Source organism: Acomys minous (genome assembly GCF_964271855.1).
Source record: "Acomys minous genome assembly, chromosome: 9".
In the NCBI taxonomy this organism is placed as follows: Eukaryota; Metazoa; Chordata; class Mammalia; order Rodentia; family Muridae; genus Acomys; species Acomys minous.
Window position 1 is genome coordinate 22,102,917 of NC_140490.1, and position 18,075 is coordinate 22,120,991.

Here is an 18,075-nt window from a genome sequence, read left to right on the forward strand (position 1 = left end):
CACACCTTCCCAATTTCAACAGCTGTATAGTATTCTGAGTATTCCAACAGCTCCCAGGGCCCCTTCTGTCAGGGCTAGATTATTTGAGGTGTGGGGGTGTGGGAGGATGGGAGGCTGACTGACTGACTTGAGTAGTGTGGTAGCAAACACTGGTAATCCTAGCCCTTGGGAAGCAGAGGCAAAGAGTTCTCTGTGAGTTTTGAGGCTAACCTGGTCTACATGGTGAGTTCTAAGCTAGCCAGGGTTACATGGTGAGACCTTGTTTCAAAACAAAACAGCAACAACAAAAGTTAGACACTCCAGGGATCTCACTGTAGGCACCACATATGAAGAAGGGAGCAGTGGAGCCAGGTTCAATTGAAGGGCATGTCATCATCATAGCTACTTAGAGAAAACCCACAGGGAAATGAACTATCCTCCACAAGGAAGACGCTTTCCTTTATAAAGCTAGACCAAAGTTCCAAAAGCCAATTATTTTTTAAAAATATCCTAAAAGTTTCTGTCAAACTATAAATAAAATGAATGTAGTCAAATGTGGCAGCGTACAGCTTTAATCCCAACACTTAGAAGGCAGAAGCAGGCAGGCAGACGTCTGAATTTGAGGCCAGCCTGATCTACATAGTGAGTTCCAGGAGTGTCAGAGCCACAAAGAGAGACCCTGTCTCCAAAATCCAAAAAGAAAAAAAACAAAACAAAACAAAACAAAACAAAACAGTCAGGTACACCTTTAATTCCAGCACTCAGGGAGCAGAGGCAGGGGGATCGCTGTGAGTTCGAGGCCAGCCTGGTCTACAAAGTGAGTCTAGGACACAGAGAAACCATGTCTCGAAAAACCAAAAACCAAACCAAACCAACAACCAAACAAATAAACAAACAAACAAAAAAAAACCCACAAGGAAAAAAAAAGAAGAAGAAAGCAGTATACAAATAAAATGAAAATTACTGTCTTTGTGAGGATAAGAATTCTAGCTGAACACTGGCTTTGACACAGCAAATCACTTAATTTTTACAGTGGGGCCACGCCCATGCAGCTAGATGCAGGCTTTTCAGTTTCTTCCAACCTCTTTCCCTCCTCACACATGATATGACGCACTGGTTCTTGCCTGCAGTGTGCCTTTGTGGCAGACACACAGGCAGCTCCATGGGTCCCGAGCTCACCTCCTGTCGCTTGATCTCCTTGGCCGTAAGCACCTGATTGACACACACATCAAAGGTCTCACTCCACAGTTTGCTGTCCCTCCGCTTTGTGCTCGAGGAGGTGGCATTTCTGGACAAGGCTCGAGGGGCGAGGATGTCCGGGCGGCTCTCGCTGCGGAAGCTGATGGACCGCTACACAATGAGAAAAAGAAACCATCATGGATGGGGTCAGCAGCAGGACTGGGTGGGTCTTTTGTGAGCAGCTTCCTGTCACTGACAGACACAAATCATATGGAAGAAATCTGTAAGAAAGAAAGGGCATGGCCAAAACTTTAAGGAGTGGGCACCCTCTTCAGCCAACGCACTGAGGAAAATGACCCGGACATCGAGTGGACTACGGGACAAGATCGTGGCAGCCGCCGGGCTTACACAAAAAAGGCAGCTGTCCAACGCACACCCTGTGCCTCGTTTCCTGTTGACACTATCCTTCCCAAGCACAAGGAAAAACAACGGCAGACCCCACTGACCCTGGGGCCCCCTTGTACAGTCTGGGTAGGCTTTACCAGCCTCCGTCAACCAGCCAGTGCCACCATCCCAACTCAGGGCTGGGTACAGAGGCCCTGCTATGTGAAAGGGGAGCAGTATCCCTCCGTGCTGTGAGATCAGAGATAGCGCCAGAGTTTCTAGCAGTAGTTCTCCCTGGTCACACGGAGCAATCCACTTACCATGGGAGAGAGGAAGGGGGCGCACAGGATGAAGGCTGAGAGAACGAATGACAGAGGGAGAAGCGAGACAGGCCTGACCTAACTGGACTGTTTGAGGTCCCGGATCCCACTGTGCCTGATGTCTGGAAAGACTCATCCTTAGTCGTTTTAGTTACACGGGCTAATAACACAGCTCTCTTTCTGTCTCCAGCAGTGGTTCTAACAGCTCAAAACACTGCAACAAGCATGCATACTGAGTAGCAGCCCAGAGGCAAATGACGCCCACCCGTGACATGCTTTGCTCTTTTGCAAAGAGGCCCCAGGTGTCCAGAGGTCTAATTACCCAAAGTCCAGCCTCGTGACTGAAATACACTACCACAGGGGCTTTCTCATGACAACCACAGAGTATGCAAAGGAAGGTAATGTGTCAGCTCTAGTCTTTGCCCTGCAAGATTTCAACACGTTCCCTGGAAACGGACAAAGCAAAGAGGTATTACCACATTCACAAAGACACTTTTTTTTCCCCCAAAGACGCATTCTCACGGGGATGGAGAGATGGCCAAACTGTTAAGATGCTTGTTGCCTTTCCACAGGACCAAAGTGTGGCTTCCAGCATCCACAACTGTCTAGAACTCCATCTCCAGGGGGATCTGATGCCTCTGGCATCTTAGAGCACCTGCACTTACATCCATGCATGCATACATGCACAGGCACATGCACATGCACTTTAAAAGAGTAAGATACACCTTTTCTAAGATGACAAGCTCTTGGGTTGTATAATATAGGACGACCTGGAACTCACTGTGTAGCCCAGGCTAGCCTCAAAATCAGGATCCTCCCAAGGACTGAGACTACAGGTGTGTGCTTCTCTTTCTCCCTCCCTCCCTCCCCCACCCCCACCCTCTCTCACATACAAATGTTCCTATGGTGCTGTTCCCTGCTTCCACTCGGCATGGCAAAGAATTTGACCCCGGGTGACATATTTTAGAACTATATCCTGCCATTCACTCATCACCCCCTGCTACTCTCTAAAGTGATGGGGTTTTGTTTGCTAACCCTCAGTGGTTCCTCTCTAAGAAATTTTCCCTTCCTCAAAGGTGTTTCTCCCAATTCCCTCACCTGTCTTCAGCCTACAACCAGAGCCCTCTCTTTTAGGGAGGCTTCACCAACGTCCTCCCCTCCCTCCTATTCTGCCATTTGGATAAACCTCTGACAGGTCAGGGATGACATCTTGCTCTGTTTATTAATTTGACTTTAATTGATTTTGAATGTGACATGTGAGCCTGCGTCACTGAGTACAGGGTAGCTCTCAATTCTTTGAGCCCCAACTAAGAAATTCAACAACTAAAACTCATTAGGGAAGTTTTTATTTTATTTAAAGCTTGGAGTGGAGGGGTGGAGGTGGGGGGGGGCTGAAGAGATGACGCCACTGTTAAAATCACCATTAAATATGTTAGAATTACCTGTTGACAGACTATTGTCTTTCCTTCAAGATAACTGAGATAATTTAGCTTCTGAAAATCCCTTTCATGCAAAATTGACTAGCATTAAAATCTGCATATGATCACTTCACAATCATGCAAATCATATGCAAGCAGATATTTTAAATGTCACCAATATCTCACTTCTTTTCACATGGATATTATAGGTGGTTTCTAGCTTACTCTCTAAATTTTAGAACCTGAGAAAATGGAAAATATAATCAGAAGTTTCCAAGGGGTTTTGGGGTGTTTCCAGAGCTTTGTGGAGGCAAGTCCTTGTAGCCTTGCAAGCCTCAGGCAAGCTCCGGGGCTAGCAGGAGCCTCAGTGAGTGAGCACAGGCCACCTGAACCAGCCCCAAGCAGGACAGCAGGAAAATGCCTGCGCGGGTCACTGATGGTGTAGCACAGATCTTGGGATTTCTCAAACAGCTACTAGACTAACTAGAAGGAGCCTGCCTGCACTCAGAATCAATTAGCCATGGTCCTGAAAAGGTCAAAACAAGGCGGTGAGTCACTGGCCCACTCTCTTTGTGGTTCTGATGGGCAGATGGGAATTATAGAACAGAAAGAACAAATACACACAAAAGAAGATGCAAAGCGCACCAACTGTTTCTACTTTCACTTGCCATCCCATCATACTTTCAATCTGACCAACACTGGACTTTCCCCAAGAGTTGGAAGGTAATTTATACCACCAACTTGAAACTTTTATGTTTTTGTAAAATTATGTAATTTTAAAATACAAATTCTTTTTTTCTCCCAAATCCACTTCCTTCCTGGCAATATCCATTGTTGTATTCAATATCTTTCCTTTTTTTTTTTCTAAGTATTTCACAGAAAACAATGTTTTCTCTTTTTAGGCAACTATACCTTTTTCATGGTTGCATGTAGAACTCATTCTTCAAAGCATAACAGAGGGGCTGGCCAGATGGCTCAGTGGCTATAACACTTACTGCTCTTCAATTCAGAGGACCTGGTTTTGATTCCTAGTATCCGTAGTGGCACCTCACAACCACCTGTAACTCCAGCTCCACAGGATCCAACTTCTTTTCTGGCCTCTACTGACTCCTGCATGTGCCCCCTCCCCCCCCCATACATAATTAAAACTAAAATAACTCTCAGAGCAAAAACAGAACTGAGGCGAATAACAGAGAACAAAACATAATGTACGGAATTATATGTAATGTATGAAAGAATATATATGAAAAGCCTACTAGGAAACCTATTACTTTGTTAATGTCAAAAGTTAATTAAAAAAGAGAGAAAATTCCTTTCAAGTGAAAAACACCGAGGTAAAGATCAGGTAACATAAAATGAACCATCTTGGAAGTGAACAAACTAGTGGTCAAAAAACAGTTCCCCAGTCCTAAACATTGTCTTCACCTCCAGAGTCAGTCCTTAGCAGTGGCTGCTTAGTGGGACCCCAAGGTCCAGGCAGAGCCCATACTTAATTCGATGTCCACCCGATGAGCAGTGGAGTCATCTATGGCAGCTGGCTATCACAAGAAGTGCCCGAGGGAGCACCGTTTACGTGTTTGTGTTGATATTTAGGAAGGCAGATTCCTTTAGTCTAAAAACTATCAAATTTTATTAATTTTATTGCATCTCATTTGAGCTGCTGGGTATTTCAAGATCTCATCTATGCCCTTTAACACTGATACTAAAATGTGTTACCAGATTAACCTTCAAACAGGTTGTTCTGCCGGACCTCTCCCAGAACAGAATGGAATAGCACATGCTTTCAATCTCATCCAGGTAGTTTTGCTCATCTCATAGACAAAAACCAGTGTACTTGAGTTCTAGGACCATGTTTTAATACAAGAGATAACGAAGATGTTCTTATGCATTTACTGAGTCCTTCTAGGTGAGTTGGAGATTTTTCTTCATTGCCACTTGGGGAAAATAAGAGGTGAAGTACCCTAGAGGAGCTCCCCTTTAGGGAATCCTCATTTTATGGTTTCTTAGTGGTTGCCAATCTTGGAGTGGCATGGGAATTTTCTCAAGGGTCCTTCATGCACCCATCCTCAGCCTTTTAGATGTAATCTCTCCAACTCTCACAGCGCTCCCATAAAGTGAGAGCGTGTTTTCATTTTGCCAATGCAGACACCGAGGCTGGGAGTCGGGGAGTGTGCCAAGGCTCTTGCCCAGACAGGATCCAAAATACACATTTTGTTTACAAAGCCTGACCTCTTTTTATGGTAGGGCTGTACCTGTTAGTTCTAGGAACTCACAGGCTGTCCCCAAGCTTTTGATAAGAGCAGGTCCATCTCCTGCCTTCTAGGAAATGGAATTGGCTTACGGAGAGAGAACATACTAGGCTCACTTTTATAAATAATGGCTGATTTTTTTTTTTTTTTGACCAACAAAACTCCAGATTTACACCCTGGGGTGGTAATAAGATGGAGTCAGGTGTGTGGTCAACAGCTGCCTGGCTCTAGGGAGGTGTGACTGCTGACAGTCCCTGACAGTCCCTGAATCAGTACTTTAGACACGGGCATGTGTTCACCACAGGATCAGCCACAAGTCAGGAGCTGGACCTGGAGCAGTTAGCAATAGAAGTGGGCGCAATTATACAAGAGGACTGAGGAGGGGAGGAACATGTGACTCTTGCTAGAACAATCCTAAGGGACAAAAGCCACAGCGCATCATCCAGAGTCCCCGCCGCTGCCCTCCCTTCTTTATTTTTTTATGTACTTAGATGACCTTGCTGTCTTGTTTCTGATGCCTGTCTCCCCACAATGGAAGACAAATCCATTAGTTTTTCTCATTGATGTGACCAAACCTCTGAAAGAAAGGAAGCAATTGAAGGGAGGAAGGGCTTTATTTTGGCCCACAGTTTTAGAGGATACAGTCCATCCACGGCAGAAAGGTGTAGCAGCAGGTGTGTGAGGCAGTCAGTCACTTTGTGTACACCAAGCAGTCACCAAGCAGAACAGAGACAGGAGGTGGAGACAAGCTAGAAAAACCTCAAGACCTGCTCCCAGTGGCCACCACCTCCAGCAAGGTGCTACCTCCTAAAGCTTCTACAATCTTCCATAACATTACCAGCTGGGAACCAAGGGTTTGATCCAAGTGACATTTCATATTGAAACCAGGATGACAAGCACTGTGAGGGTGGGCTACCTATCGGCTTTGTCTACTGGTGGATTTACCAGCATTTCACGCATGCGAGGGCTCGACAACTTGGGCACTGTAAAAAGTAAATGTTAGGGGAAGGAGGGAGTTCTGTGCTTGCAACTGTGAGGGAAAGCTTTAGAATTCTGGTAAACCTGAGAAGTAGGATTCTTGCTCTCATTTTACAGATGGGAAACTTGAGGCCCACAGAAGGTTAAATTTTGCTGAAGGCCATTGTTGGGGGTGGTTGGTCTTGTGCTATGTATTCTAATGCTAATTACTGGCCTCCAAGATCCCAGACAAACATATTTTCATGTACGCCAAGTGATGCTGTGCAATTTAGCTACCCAACTATCCCTGATTGGTTAATAAGGTTGCTAACAGCCTGGATGGGCAGAAGAGAGGTAGGCAGAGTTTAGGTTCCCGGACTTGAGGTCAGAGGAGGTCCATGAGGCCAGAGGACAAGGGAGGAAGGGAGAAGATAAAGAAAGAGGATGTGGCCTGATGGAGCGGATCCAGTCCAGAAAGGATGACTTAACTTGGGTTGTGTAGCCGAGAGATAGATAGCTAAATAGCTTAGAGGGTTGAGAACTGCCCAGCTCCAGTGCTTTAAACTTGTAAAATGAATCATATAGTATCTCAGTGTCAATTATTTTCGGAGCTATCAGGGTTAAAGAAAACTGTTGCTTTACTAATTATACGTTACAGGCCACGAAGTTAATAAATAGTTAATTTAAACTGAAGGTGGGGCCTGGTCATTCAAAATGAGAATCCTGGCTTGTCCTAGCGTAGGACGCTGCAGAAGCCAAAGCAGATGAGTTTCATGCTACTTCTCAGTCTGTAACTCAATCTTGCGGTCACTCCGCTCTGAAGCGGACAAGTCTTCATTGTGCAGAGCGGTCCTGTGCCTTGTAGGATGCTTAGCAACATCGTTGGTCCCGAACCACAACACAGCAACGGCATGACCAACCCAGCTGTGCCGGCCAAAACATCTTGAGACACTGCCCACGTCTCCTTAGCTGAGAAATGCTCACCTAAGAGTCCACTTCAAAATGATGGACTCGGCCTTGGAAGTGACCAAGTAACACAGAAACAAGTACGTAGACCTGCTGGGGTGGGGGGGATTTGGGGATAGCAGTGAAAACTGTTCCAGAATAAGCAAGAGTTTCCATGAGAAAAACCCAGCCCAGCAAGTAAGTAGGAACCCAAAGCTCATAACTATTGGCAGCTAAAATAACAACGGCCATATGGGAGACAGACAAACGCAGATTTTGGAAATGGGTGCTCGTGTTTATACCCGACTGGGGGGTGTAGGAAAGATGTTGCAGGTGGAAAGCAGCAGACTGTCTGTTGGGCAGGAAACAGGACCATTTACATGTGTCATAGGAAATGTAGGCCCAGCAGGTAGATACTGTGGGACAGATTTGATTTGTTAATGCTGCCTGCTCAGCGGGGTGCATGCCTCGTCCTTTTGCAAAAACAGAAGGTCTCCATAGCCAAAGATAACATGCTCCAATAAAGAGCTCAGGCCAGGGGCGTTCTCTCCACCATCCCAATGACAGAGCTGTCTGGTAGCAGATGGTTCAACAGTGAAGAGTTTGGAAGCTCGGGTGGGGCTATAAGGAGAAATGTGTTCTGGTGTGGCTGCAGCAGTGGGTTAAAGCAAAAAGTTCCAAAACAGAGTCACAAAAGGCTCCTGCACAGCATCCTGGAGAAGTCTCCCACAAGGCTTCATTAGAAGCAGTTTGCTTAAAATGAAGAGCAGTGCTTTCCCACCATGTGGCCTCTATCCCATTTGACGGGGCAGGAGAAAGTCAAGAACCAGAGAATTGAGTGAGTGGCACAGGGTAAGGCTAGGAACAGGGACTGTGTACAAACCCAGACTTGAATTGAAAACTCCTAAAGCAGATGTGGCTTTAAGTCAACTCATCTCTCTGGCTCTCAGTATTCTTATCTGTTGAGCAGCATAAGAATTAGAACCTCACAGAGCTGGAGTGAGGAGTGGCCTCCTGGAGGTAGGGAGGTCAACAGCCTAGGGCAGAGTCAGCAGGAGCCGCTGGTACCTGTGCTGGCTCATCTTTATGCCAACTGGAGGCAAATTAGAGTCTGCTGGGAAGACTTGGATGTTTTCATCCATAGACAACTGCAGAAACAACTCAGAGTAAGTTAAGACTGGAGACAGCTTCTTAGAGGAACTTCACCAGAATAACCAGCAGGAGAGACAATCCATCAGCATAATGATGCTATTTGTAAAAACCAGGTATCTGGAGCCGGGCAGTGGTGGCATATGCCTTTAATCCCAGCACTTGGGAGGCAGAGGTAGGTGGATCTCTGTGACTTCGAGGCCGGCCTGGTCTACAAAGCAAGTCCAGGACAGTCAAGGCTACACAGAGAAACCCTGTTTTGAAAAACAAAACCAAAACAAAACAAAATAATTAAAAACAAAAACAAAGACAAAAAACCTAGGTGGTACAGGGCTTGCCTCGCATGTGCCTGACTTTAGGTTTTGTATCCCAAGCTCCCTAACAATCAAACATATCTGGACATGGCCAAAGGGTCCTCAGCAACTGGGATGAAAGTGTAACCACAAAATAAAAACAGCATATGAGTTTAAAAACAATCTTTTCTAAATAAAATAAAATAAAATAAAATAAAACAACACTCTTTGAGAAAAGCTTAAAGATGAGTAGAAAACCTTACACGCAGAGTCAAGTAAAGAGATGGGAGATCTCAATTTAAAATGCAAAAAATGGTAGCCTTGGATGGTGGGATTTTATTTTCAACTTTATAATTCTCTACATTCATCTTCCAGACTTCGTATAACGAAGAGATAACTAAGAAAATCAGACTGATTGACAAGTAGGGAAGACCATGAGCACTGAGTTTGACAGAGATGACATTCACACATTGAGATGCGGTTCATGAATGGCCACTGAGAACACAGTGGAAGGGCACCCAAGCAACTCAGAACCAATATGTGCCAAACACTCAAGACCCCACACAAGCAGAAACCCTCCTGCAGCTCAAAAGAAAGTCTTAGAAGGAATGAGAAGCTGAAGACAGTATTGGGTGCAGGTGTGGAGAAAGCATTACAGATTTGCTTGGCACTAGTCAAACAAACAAACAAAAAACCAGGGCTTAGGGCAGCTACCCAGCCATTTTAATCCAGTGCCATTCGTGGCCCTTAAATAATGATGTTCATGACAAAGTATTCCACCAGTTAGAAATAATGCCGAGTCCCACCGAGGTGAACAAAATTAGGGCCAGCTGAGTGCAGGAAGCTTCAGATGCAAAGTCAGGTGGCTATTTTTAGATTCTGGCCAACCTGGCTTTAGATTCTGGCTTTATTGTAACCAATTTTTTTAAAAAAAATAAGAAACCTAACCACAGAAGTGGAACCCTGAACACCTTGCAGTCATCTTGAAGCACTTGCTGACGGTGTGACCCTGGGCACAGGTTTAAAGCTTCGGGTTCTTTTCTCTATAAAGTGGCCCTGAGATCACCTTGGCCACCTTGGCGTACTGGGGGAGGTGATGCGAGGCTGGAGCATGGCAGGTACTAACAAGTTGCTATTTCTAAATTAAAAATAGCAAAGCTTGAAATTACAAGTTGGTCGTTTGCCAGGCGGAGGTGGAGCACGCCTTTAATCCCAGCACTCGGGAGGCAGAGGCAGGCGGATCGCTGTGAGTTCGAGGCAAGCCTGGTCTACAAAGCAAGTCCAGGATAGTTAAGGCTACACAGAAAAACCCTGTCTCAGAAAAAAAAAAGTTGGTCATTTATAAAGGAAATCTCTAACTCTAGGGGAAAAAAAGGACAAGAGTATCTCTTGATATACAGCACTGATAGCTCCAGCTGTCCTACTGCCTCCTAGACAGCAGTGTAGTCTGTTTCTGGTGACTTCTCCTAACACACATGTGAGCACTCACAGGAAATGTGTAGAAAGAAAAAAAAAATCACGGTTGTCAGACACGGCCCCTTAGGTCCATGCAGCTATGAGATCTTCCTACTTGTGTCGCATGTGTAGACGGTACCAGCCTTCTCACTCCTTTCTCAGCCCTGGCATGTCCTCTCTCCTCTTCCTCTCTGGGTCATCCCACACTCAACCTCTTCCCTTCATTCTCTGCCTCTCAGGTAGATATCCAATTTGCCTTCTCGGCACAATAATACTATATATTATCCAATTTGCCTTCTCGGCACAATAATACCTCACCAAGATAAGTGACAAAAGGAGGCTTCAGGCAGAGAAATAGGGATGGGACAAAACTCACTGAGCTATTGACTCAGTTAGAGCACTTGCCTCGTATGCATGAGGCCCGGGGTTCGACTCTCAGGACATCATCAGTGAGCTGAGGTGGTACATGCCTGAAATCTTCTTAGCATTGAGGAAGTAGAGACAGGAGGATCAAGGGCCTCCTCAGCTACATACAAATTCAAGAGCAGCCTGGGCTTCAAAACAACAACAAAGCAGCGGGTGGGTGAGGAGATCAAAACCAAAACTATTAGGGGAAAGCAACAGAGATCTTAACTTTAATGAAAGTCGCAGTCTCCCCATGTGAGACCACGAGACCCTGATCATGCATTTGCACCTAGAAGGGAATAGAACACACAAGTGAGTCTGGACAGACTAAAGGACCTTGAGCTAGCTAGGCTCCCTGTATGTGACAGACTAAAGGACCTTGAGCTAGCTAGGCTCCCTGTATGTGACGTATGCACTAATAGCCAAAGTCACTCTGAAAAGAAATGTTACAAGGTTAAAAGGGTTGTTTTGGAATGGAAGGCTATACACACTCACTTTCCCTTTCTCGGTTGCAACAGAAAGAAAGATGCTCATGTCCAAAGCAAATGAAGGGCACCATCACAGGGCAAATGAACTCCATCCTTGCTGCACTTGGCTCAAATGTATTTACGAGTTATGCACAGCTGTGCACAGAGGCCCGTCGGGGCTGGTATTCCCTGCCCCACATGAGAGGCACATACTCCGGTCCCTTTCAGAGCTGGGCCAGCTCTCAGGCATGCTGAAGAGGGATTTATGGGCCTGGAGGGAACCAGACATCTGTGCTTTAGTTTACCCGCAGCCTCGTGCTAAGCCTTTCTGGTAAGGAACTGACAGGATACCATACAGTCAACACCATAAATGCTGCCTTTGTGCGGAGGCCCAACTTTGCAGCCCATACGGGTGCCGGGAGGCGAGAGAAAACAAACCCGGCAGTGTGCTGCCTCAGAGACCACTCACATTTGTAAATGGGTTTTTAATCTTTCTGGAAGAGGCTGCCAGGCCAGAGTGCCCCAGTGTCCTCCTTCACTGACTGTGGTCCTCACAAGAAGCCGGAGGTAGAACCACTAAGTATTGACGGAAGCATTGTGTTTGGGTCTAAGTCACGGCTTGGCCTATAATTAAAGGACCTCAACCTGAGAGATGAAACTGGACACCCAAAAGGATCCATCTGCCTGGAAAGTGCCAGGAGCCAATGAAAAAGGAACAGTGCACGAGAAAAATCAAGCTGCTTGCTGGCTCTGGTAGCACAGGTAGGGCCACAGCCACTCAGGAGGCTGAGGCAAGGGGATCAAAAGATAAGGACTGCCTGGCCTACAGAGGGAGTTCAAGGCCCACCTAGGCAACTCAATGAGGTCCTGCTCCCAGGTTTAAAGAGAAGCCAGATACTGTAGCACATGCCTTTAATCCCAGCACTTGGAAGGCAGTGGCAAGAGGGTGATCTACATGCATAGACAGTCTTAGGCTAACCAGAGCTACATAGTGAGGCCCTGTCTCAATAACAACAAAAAAAGGGGGCTATATGGGTGGACACACAGGGATGAAATGGCCCAGTGGCTAAAGACATCTGTCATCAAGCTTGATGGCCTGAGTTCAATTATCAGGACCCATAGGATGGAATGAGAGAACTGACTTGCTTAAGTTGTCCTCTGATCTCCGCATGCACACTGTAGCAGGTGCAACACCTTCCTTCCAAAAATAAAAAACTAAACAAAACACTTGGTGGGGAAGCATCTGCCTTGCGTATGCAATACCCTGGGTCTAGTCGCCCTTACTCAAAAAAAGAAAAATAGAAGAAATGAAGAGAAGGGAAGAAAATAAGCCAACTTGCCTCGTATGCACAAATGATTTTTTTTAAAGGTGTATTTATTTATTATTATGTATACAGTGTTCTGCCTGCACATACACCTGCAGGCCAGAAGAGGGCACTAGATCTCATTATAGATGGTTGTGAGCCACAGCGTGATTGCTGGGAATTGAACTCAGGACCTCTGGAGGAGCTGTCAGTGCTCTTAACCGCTGAGCCATCTCTCCAGCCCGCAGAAATGATTTTTGAAATGGGAAATAGACATGAAGGTTCATAGGGAGACTGGCTGCTAAGTGCTAAGAGGCTTGGGCATGTAATATTTCCCGCGTCTTGTTTCCCCCTATTAGAAATGACATGGGGCTCTATACAAACTGTGAAAGTTTGTGAAGCGGGTTCCTGAGCAGCTCCTGGAGCCTGGCTCTTGCCTTTCATCCTCCCTAGTCCGTCTTCCACATTGGCACGGTCTCCCTTTCTAGCTGGTGAGGAAAGCAATGAAGTGAGGGAGTGAGAAGCAAAACAAAACAAAACAACACAACTCCGGGAAGCTTACATTGCATGTCCCTAGGTGGGCTACAGGGAAACACCTGGGGCAAGACGGCATGCACCACTCCCACAGATCTTACACGTGTGGCCATAAGCTAGGGGGTGTATTTCTATCCACTAACCTTGTCCCTTCAAATAACAACATATTGCTCAAATTCTCTGTGTCTATGTGCATAACCATTATAAATAACTTTTCCATTTCTGTCCCATACATACAGCCTAGGGTTAGCTATTTATCATGACAGTCGAAAAAAGGTCAGTAGAAAATTTATTTTGCAAAAGAGAAATATCTTTTCCTTCAAAGGCAATTTCCACATGGCAAGACTCCCCCTTGGGTCTGGCTTTCTCATCCTAGCTTGGTCTCAGTCTGTTAGTTTTTCAGAAATGGCTTAATTAATTTCTCTCTTTCCCAGCCCTCTAGGTCAATGTAAATTTCTAAGACAATCAACTGTTTTCTGCAGTGTTTCCTGTGCAGGACCCTTAGGAACGAGAAAAAAAAACAAATGAAGATCGGATGGGAAGTCTAAAGCAAAGGTATGCAGTCAGGGGAGGTTGCAGGGGATGGGAGAGTGTTCTCAGAAACACAAACTCAAAGGCCTACAAGCCAGGCAAGGCAATGTTAGCACATAAACGGACCAAGAGCTCCAAGGACAATCATAGAGTAGGGGGCATTCTTAGGTGAAAGCTGGCTAGCGACTCTCTAACTTGTTACTGTCATGTGGCAAAGTAAGCCCAGCACTGCTACGAATCTACTTCACCCCGAGAAAAGACCCAGGTGCAGGGTCGTGCACTCGATACTTGTGCAGTGAGGTGAGGGACCCCTGGCACAGGGAGGGCTGTCCTGGGAGAAGCAACAGGAAGAAAGGTCAGTGTAGAGTCCCACCATCAAGGGGTGAAATAATGCAAGATGAACTTGAACCACGATCAGCAGACTGGAGAGGAAAGAGTCAAATGCAAATAGACAGTCTGAAACCTTTTCAAAAAAGCAGAACGCAGCAAAAGACCAGATGTGCAGGACTCAGGTGATAATGAATCTTCCAGGAAAAGCCCGCAGTGAAGCCGTCCAGAGAGCCGAGACACTGGCCACAAGGGACGGTATGCAAACACATCCTTCTCCCAGGCTCTGCAGCCTGACTCCCCGACAAAATCTTATTTTCTTCCTCTGTTCTTCTACCAAGAGACTAACTGGGAGTTCAAGCAGTGAGACAGACAGACAGACAGACAGCCAAATCCAGAGCTAACTGGGTGGTAAACTATTCATTCGTGATTAACAGTTAGCAGAGTTAACAAAGGGGTGGGTGGGTGGGTAGGAAAGGGGCAAGCAGCGGGAGTGGATGGCATCACAGGGTTGTGGCGCGATCATCAAACAGTAAGGAAGTGGGGCTGCAAAGGGGCGTAGGAGAACCCCACCGTGGTCTCAAGCTGTGACTGTCAGCATGAGGCATATGTTCGGATCAACCACTCCAACCTCTCTCCGGTGTGAAGGCTCTGTGTTACTACTTAAACTTCTGCTTAAACTCTGTGTTTAGCTAAATTCTCTCCTTTGAGACGATGCGAACCAAGGAGAAATCTTCACCTGGCAATGGCTTTCTGGTCTACAGTTTTCTTAAACATTCAAGGTCAGGATAAAAAAACATCCCTAGGCAAAAGTATTCAAGACAAAGGAAAAATGGCAGGCCCAAGACTTGCTCAGCTATGCTGGGCGAGATCTCAGGGTGTGACCTTTGTGGGATTCAGTCTAAAGGAGGATTTTGTTTTGTTTTTTGTTTTTTGAGACAGGGTTTCTCTGTGTAGCCTTGGCTGTCCTGGACTCGCTTTGTAGACCAGGCTGGCCTCGAACTCAAAGGGATCCACCATCCTCTGCCTCCTGAGTGCTAGGATTAAAGTCATGTGCCACCAGGCTTGGCCTTAAAGGAGGATTTTTATGATTACAAATTGGCTCCAAGGTTGCAGAGAGATCTCAACCTCTACTTTAAAAGGCAAGCTGTAGTAAGAGGGCTAAGAATATGTTTGATGAAGCCGGGCGTGGTGGTGCACGCCTTTAATCCCAGCACTCGGGAGGCAGAGGCGGGCAGATCGCTGTGAGTTCGAGGCCAGCCTGGTCTACAAAGTGAGTCCAGGACAGCCAAGGCTAACACAGAGAGACCCTGTCTCGAAAAAACCAAAAAAAAAAAAAAAAAAAAGAATATGTTTGATGAAATGGCTCAGTGGGCAAGCATATGCCACTGAGTCTGATGAGCAGAACTCAGTCCCTGAGATATGCATGGTGGAAGGAGAGAGTGGACCCCTTGTAAGTTGTTCTCTGACTTTGAGGAGCACACAAGCCCCCCTCATAAAAATGTAGTAAAGTTTAAAATGAACCATATACCTGATATCTAAAAATTACTACTGTAGATAATATTAACTACATAGCTAGTAATAACTTAATGCCCTTTGAATTTACTGCCTCATAAATCTCTACAATTATTCTACAGAGGAGCTGTGGTCCTTCGAAAGCAACAAAAGGTAACTCTATGGCACATTTCTCTCTAAGGAATAAAAGCAAGACTGAGGAATGTTAAGTCACCTGCCCTAGATTGGCAGTCTTCAAGTAGAGGCCTGAAGTCAGAGCCAAGATACTTCAGGGTTTTCGTTCTAACCCAGGAGTCAACAACTCTTTTTCTAAATAGAAAGGCATGGCTGGCTGTACTCCAACCAAGCTCCTTACAGACAGTGAAGTTAGAACGCCATGTTGTTTTCACAGAAAAGAAATAACATTCTGCCAGGCCATGGCGGTGCACACCTTTAATCTCAGCACTCAGGAGGCAGAGGCAGGTGGACCTTTCAGTTGGAGGCCAGGCTGGGCTACAGAGTGAGTCCAGGACAGCCAGGGCCACACAGAGAAACCCTGCCACAAAGCATAACAACAAAAACAAACAAAAAAAAAGAAGAAATTAACATACTTTTCATTTCCTCCCCACTGAAAGTCAGTACCATCCTTAGCTCATGAGCCATGAGCAAAGAGGTGGCAGTTTTTTTTTTGTTGTTGTTGTTTTGTTTTTCGAGATAGGGTTTCCCTGCGTAGCCTTGGCTGTCCTGGACTCGCTTTGTAGACCAGGCTGGCCTCGAACTCACAGCAATCTGCCTGCCTCTGCCTCCCGAGTGCTGGGATTAAAAGAGTGCGCCACCACACCCAGCCGAGGTGGCAGGTTTTGTCTTCCCCTTATCTCCACGGCTTGCTGACTCTGGTCAGTTAAAGCCACCAATTTCCACTATCATCTAGGTCGCATCACAATCTGATAGCTCAGAAGTTCAAGGCTGTTGCTAGGCAAAACCAGTCAGAGTATGCTCTGGATAGGATTCATGGCAAAGAAATGCAGCTGTGAGGAAAAACCTAACAGGCCCCAACCCTGTCTGACCTGGGGTTACAACTCACATACATTTTCCTTCCTTGCACCCCCCCTCACCTGTGTTCCTCTACAGCAGCAAGTGGTGGTCCAGCTCACACCCTGAAGCCAACAGAAATTCTAGGTGAACCATGGGCGAGCACAACATGGCTTCCTGCCATGCCAAGCCACGTTCCCTTACCTGCAAGGTTTGGCTGAAGCGCTTTAAGGGCGTGGTCTTCACAGGTGGGATGAGGTTTGCGAGCGACGTGACTCTGGAAAGGGGTTTGACCCTTTTATTACTAGGTTCCTGTAGAGTTTAAAAAAAAAAAAAAGGACAATGTCAGGGCCAGTCTTGAAAATACCTGCTATAACATCATATCCATCCTGCTCTGGGAACTGCAGGCGGCACAGCGATCTGTGGAATATGAATAGTGCCCTCGGAATCGGCTGAAGAGCCAGAAAAGAGAAACGATGGAGGATGTAGACAGAGGCAGTGGGGTGGCAGAAAGGTAGGGGCACATCCCTCCCCCACCCTCCCATCCCCCTCCCCCCTTCCCCCATCAGTCAACTTTTGATCCAAAGCTTCCACTAAGCCGAATCCTTCCCATTGCCCTAGAGTGTTCCCAGCCAGTGATGCCTTTTGTTGCTTCTGGTTTCTTTTTTTTTTTTTTAAATCCTTCCCATCACCTTGCCAGAGCCATTTTTTTGTGCGTGTGTTATCCATTTATTTTTTTCTAAAGTACAAAGATTGCTTTTACTTCATCAAATTAAAAACCTTTTTTTTAAACATTTATTTGTTTCTGTGTGTGTGTGTGTGTGTGTGTAGGAGGAGGAGGGTCAGAGGACAACTTTTTGGAGTCCGTTCTTTCCTTTCACCATGTGGGTCTCAGGGACCAACTCAGGTTGTCTGTCAGTCTTGGTGGCAAGCCAGCTGGGACATCTGACCATCCCCAAACACTTTTTAAAATAAGTTTTATTTCTAGGATCATAAGAAACCATCTTTGTACCTGTTCTAATAGAGGGACACGTATCAAAATGCATAAAACATCTAATGGCAAAAGGAGACGCACAGGGAGAAATCTGTATCGTGGGTATTGGTTTCCATACTGTTTATAGCCACACATTTTCAAAGTCACCTCCACAGAAAGCATCACTTGCGAATCTGTAAGTTACTCCAGAGCTGGCTGACAGGGAGAAGATGACTCCCTGCTCTAGTGATGTTACCAAGAATGGCAGAGCAAACATGTTACAAGACAAAGAGGACAGTTACCCTTGCTTTCCTGGTCTCTAGCAGATGCTGGACACACATGAAAATACTGAAATGTGACGGAACATGCCGAGTCAGCCAATTGTAGCAGACTTCAACCATTTCCTAAGGGAGCTCCCTGACCCCCACCAAGGTGTCCACCTTTCCTTTTCAGCCATTGCTTTCAAAGTCTGAGCCAGAATTTCCAGTGTTTCAAGGGATTCCTGCAGGGCACTCTAAACACAGCTCATGCTTGGAGAAATGCTTCATGAATCTGAGATTTGGCAGGGAAGTTTTCCTGCTGTCTGATGCCCTTCCTAGCCTCAGGAATGAGAAGCTCTCTATTAGTGTGAGACTTGACCCACTTTGCTGATACATTAAGTAGAAATAAAATAAAATAAA

At 46.0% G+C, this 18,075-nt stretch overlaps 1 protein-coding gene across 4 annotated transcripts in view; it reads right to left on the reverse strand.

Annotated features, from left to right (window-relative positions):
* ARHGEF3 (Rho guanine nucleotide exchange factor 3) overlaps window positions 1-18,075 on the reverse strand; it is a 274,736-nt gene that overhangs the window by 27,824 nt on the left and 228,837 nt on the right. For all 4 annotated transcript variants that reach the window (XM_084794850.1, XM_084794851.1, XM_084794853.1 and 1 more), the window contains 2 exons: window positions 16,627-16,734; window positions 1,159-1,329 (listed from right to left, as the gene is read on the reverse strand). In XM_084794850.1, coding sequence (XP_084650976.1) covers window positions 1,159-1,329; window positions 16,627-16,734 — 279 coding nt within the window. The remainder of the gene's footprint in view (window positions 1-1,158; window positions 1,330-16,626; window positions 16,735-18,075) is intronic.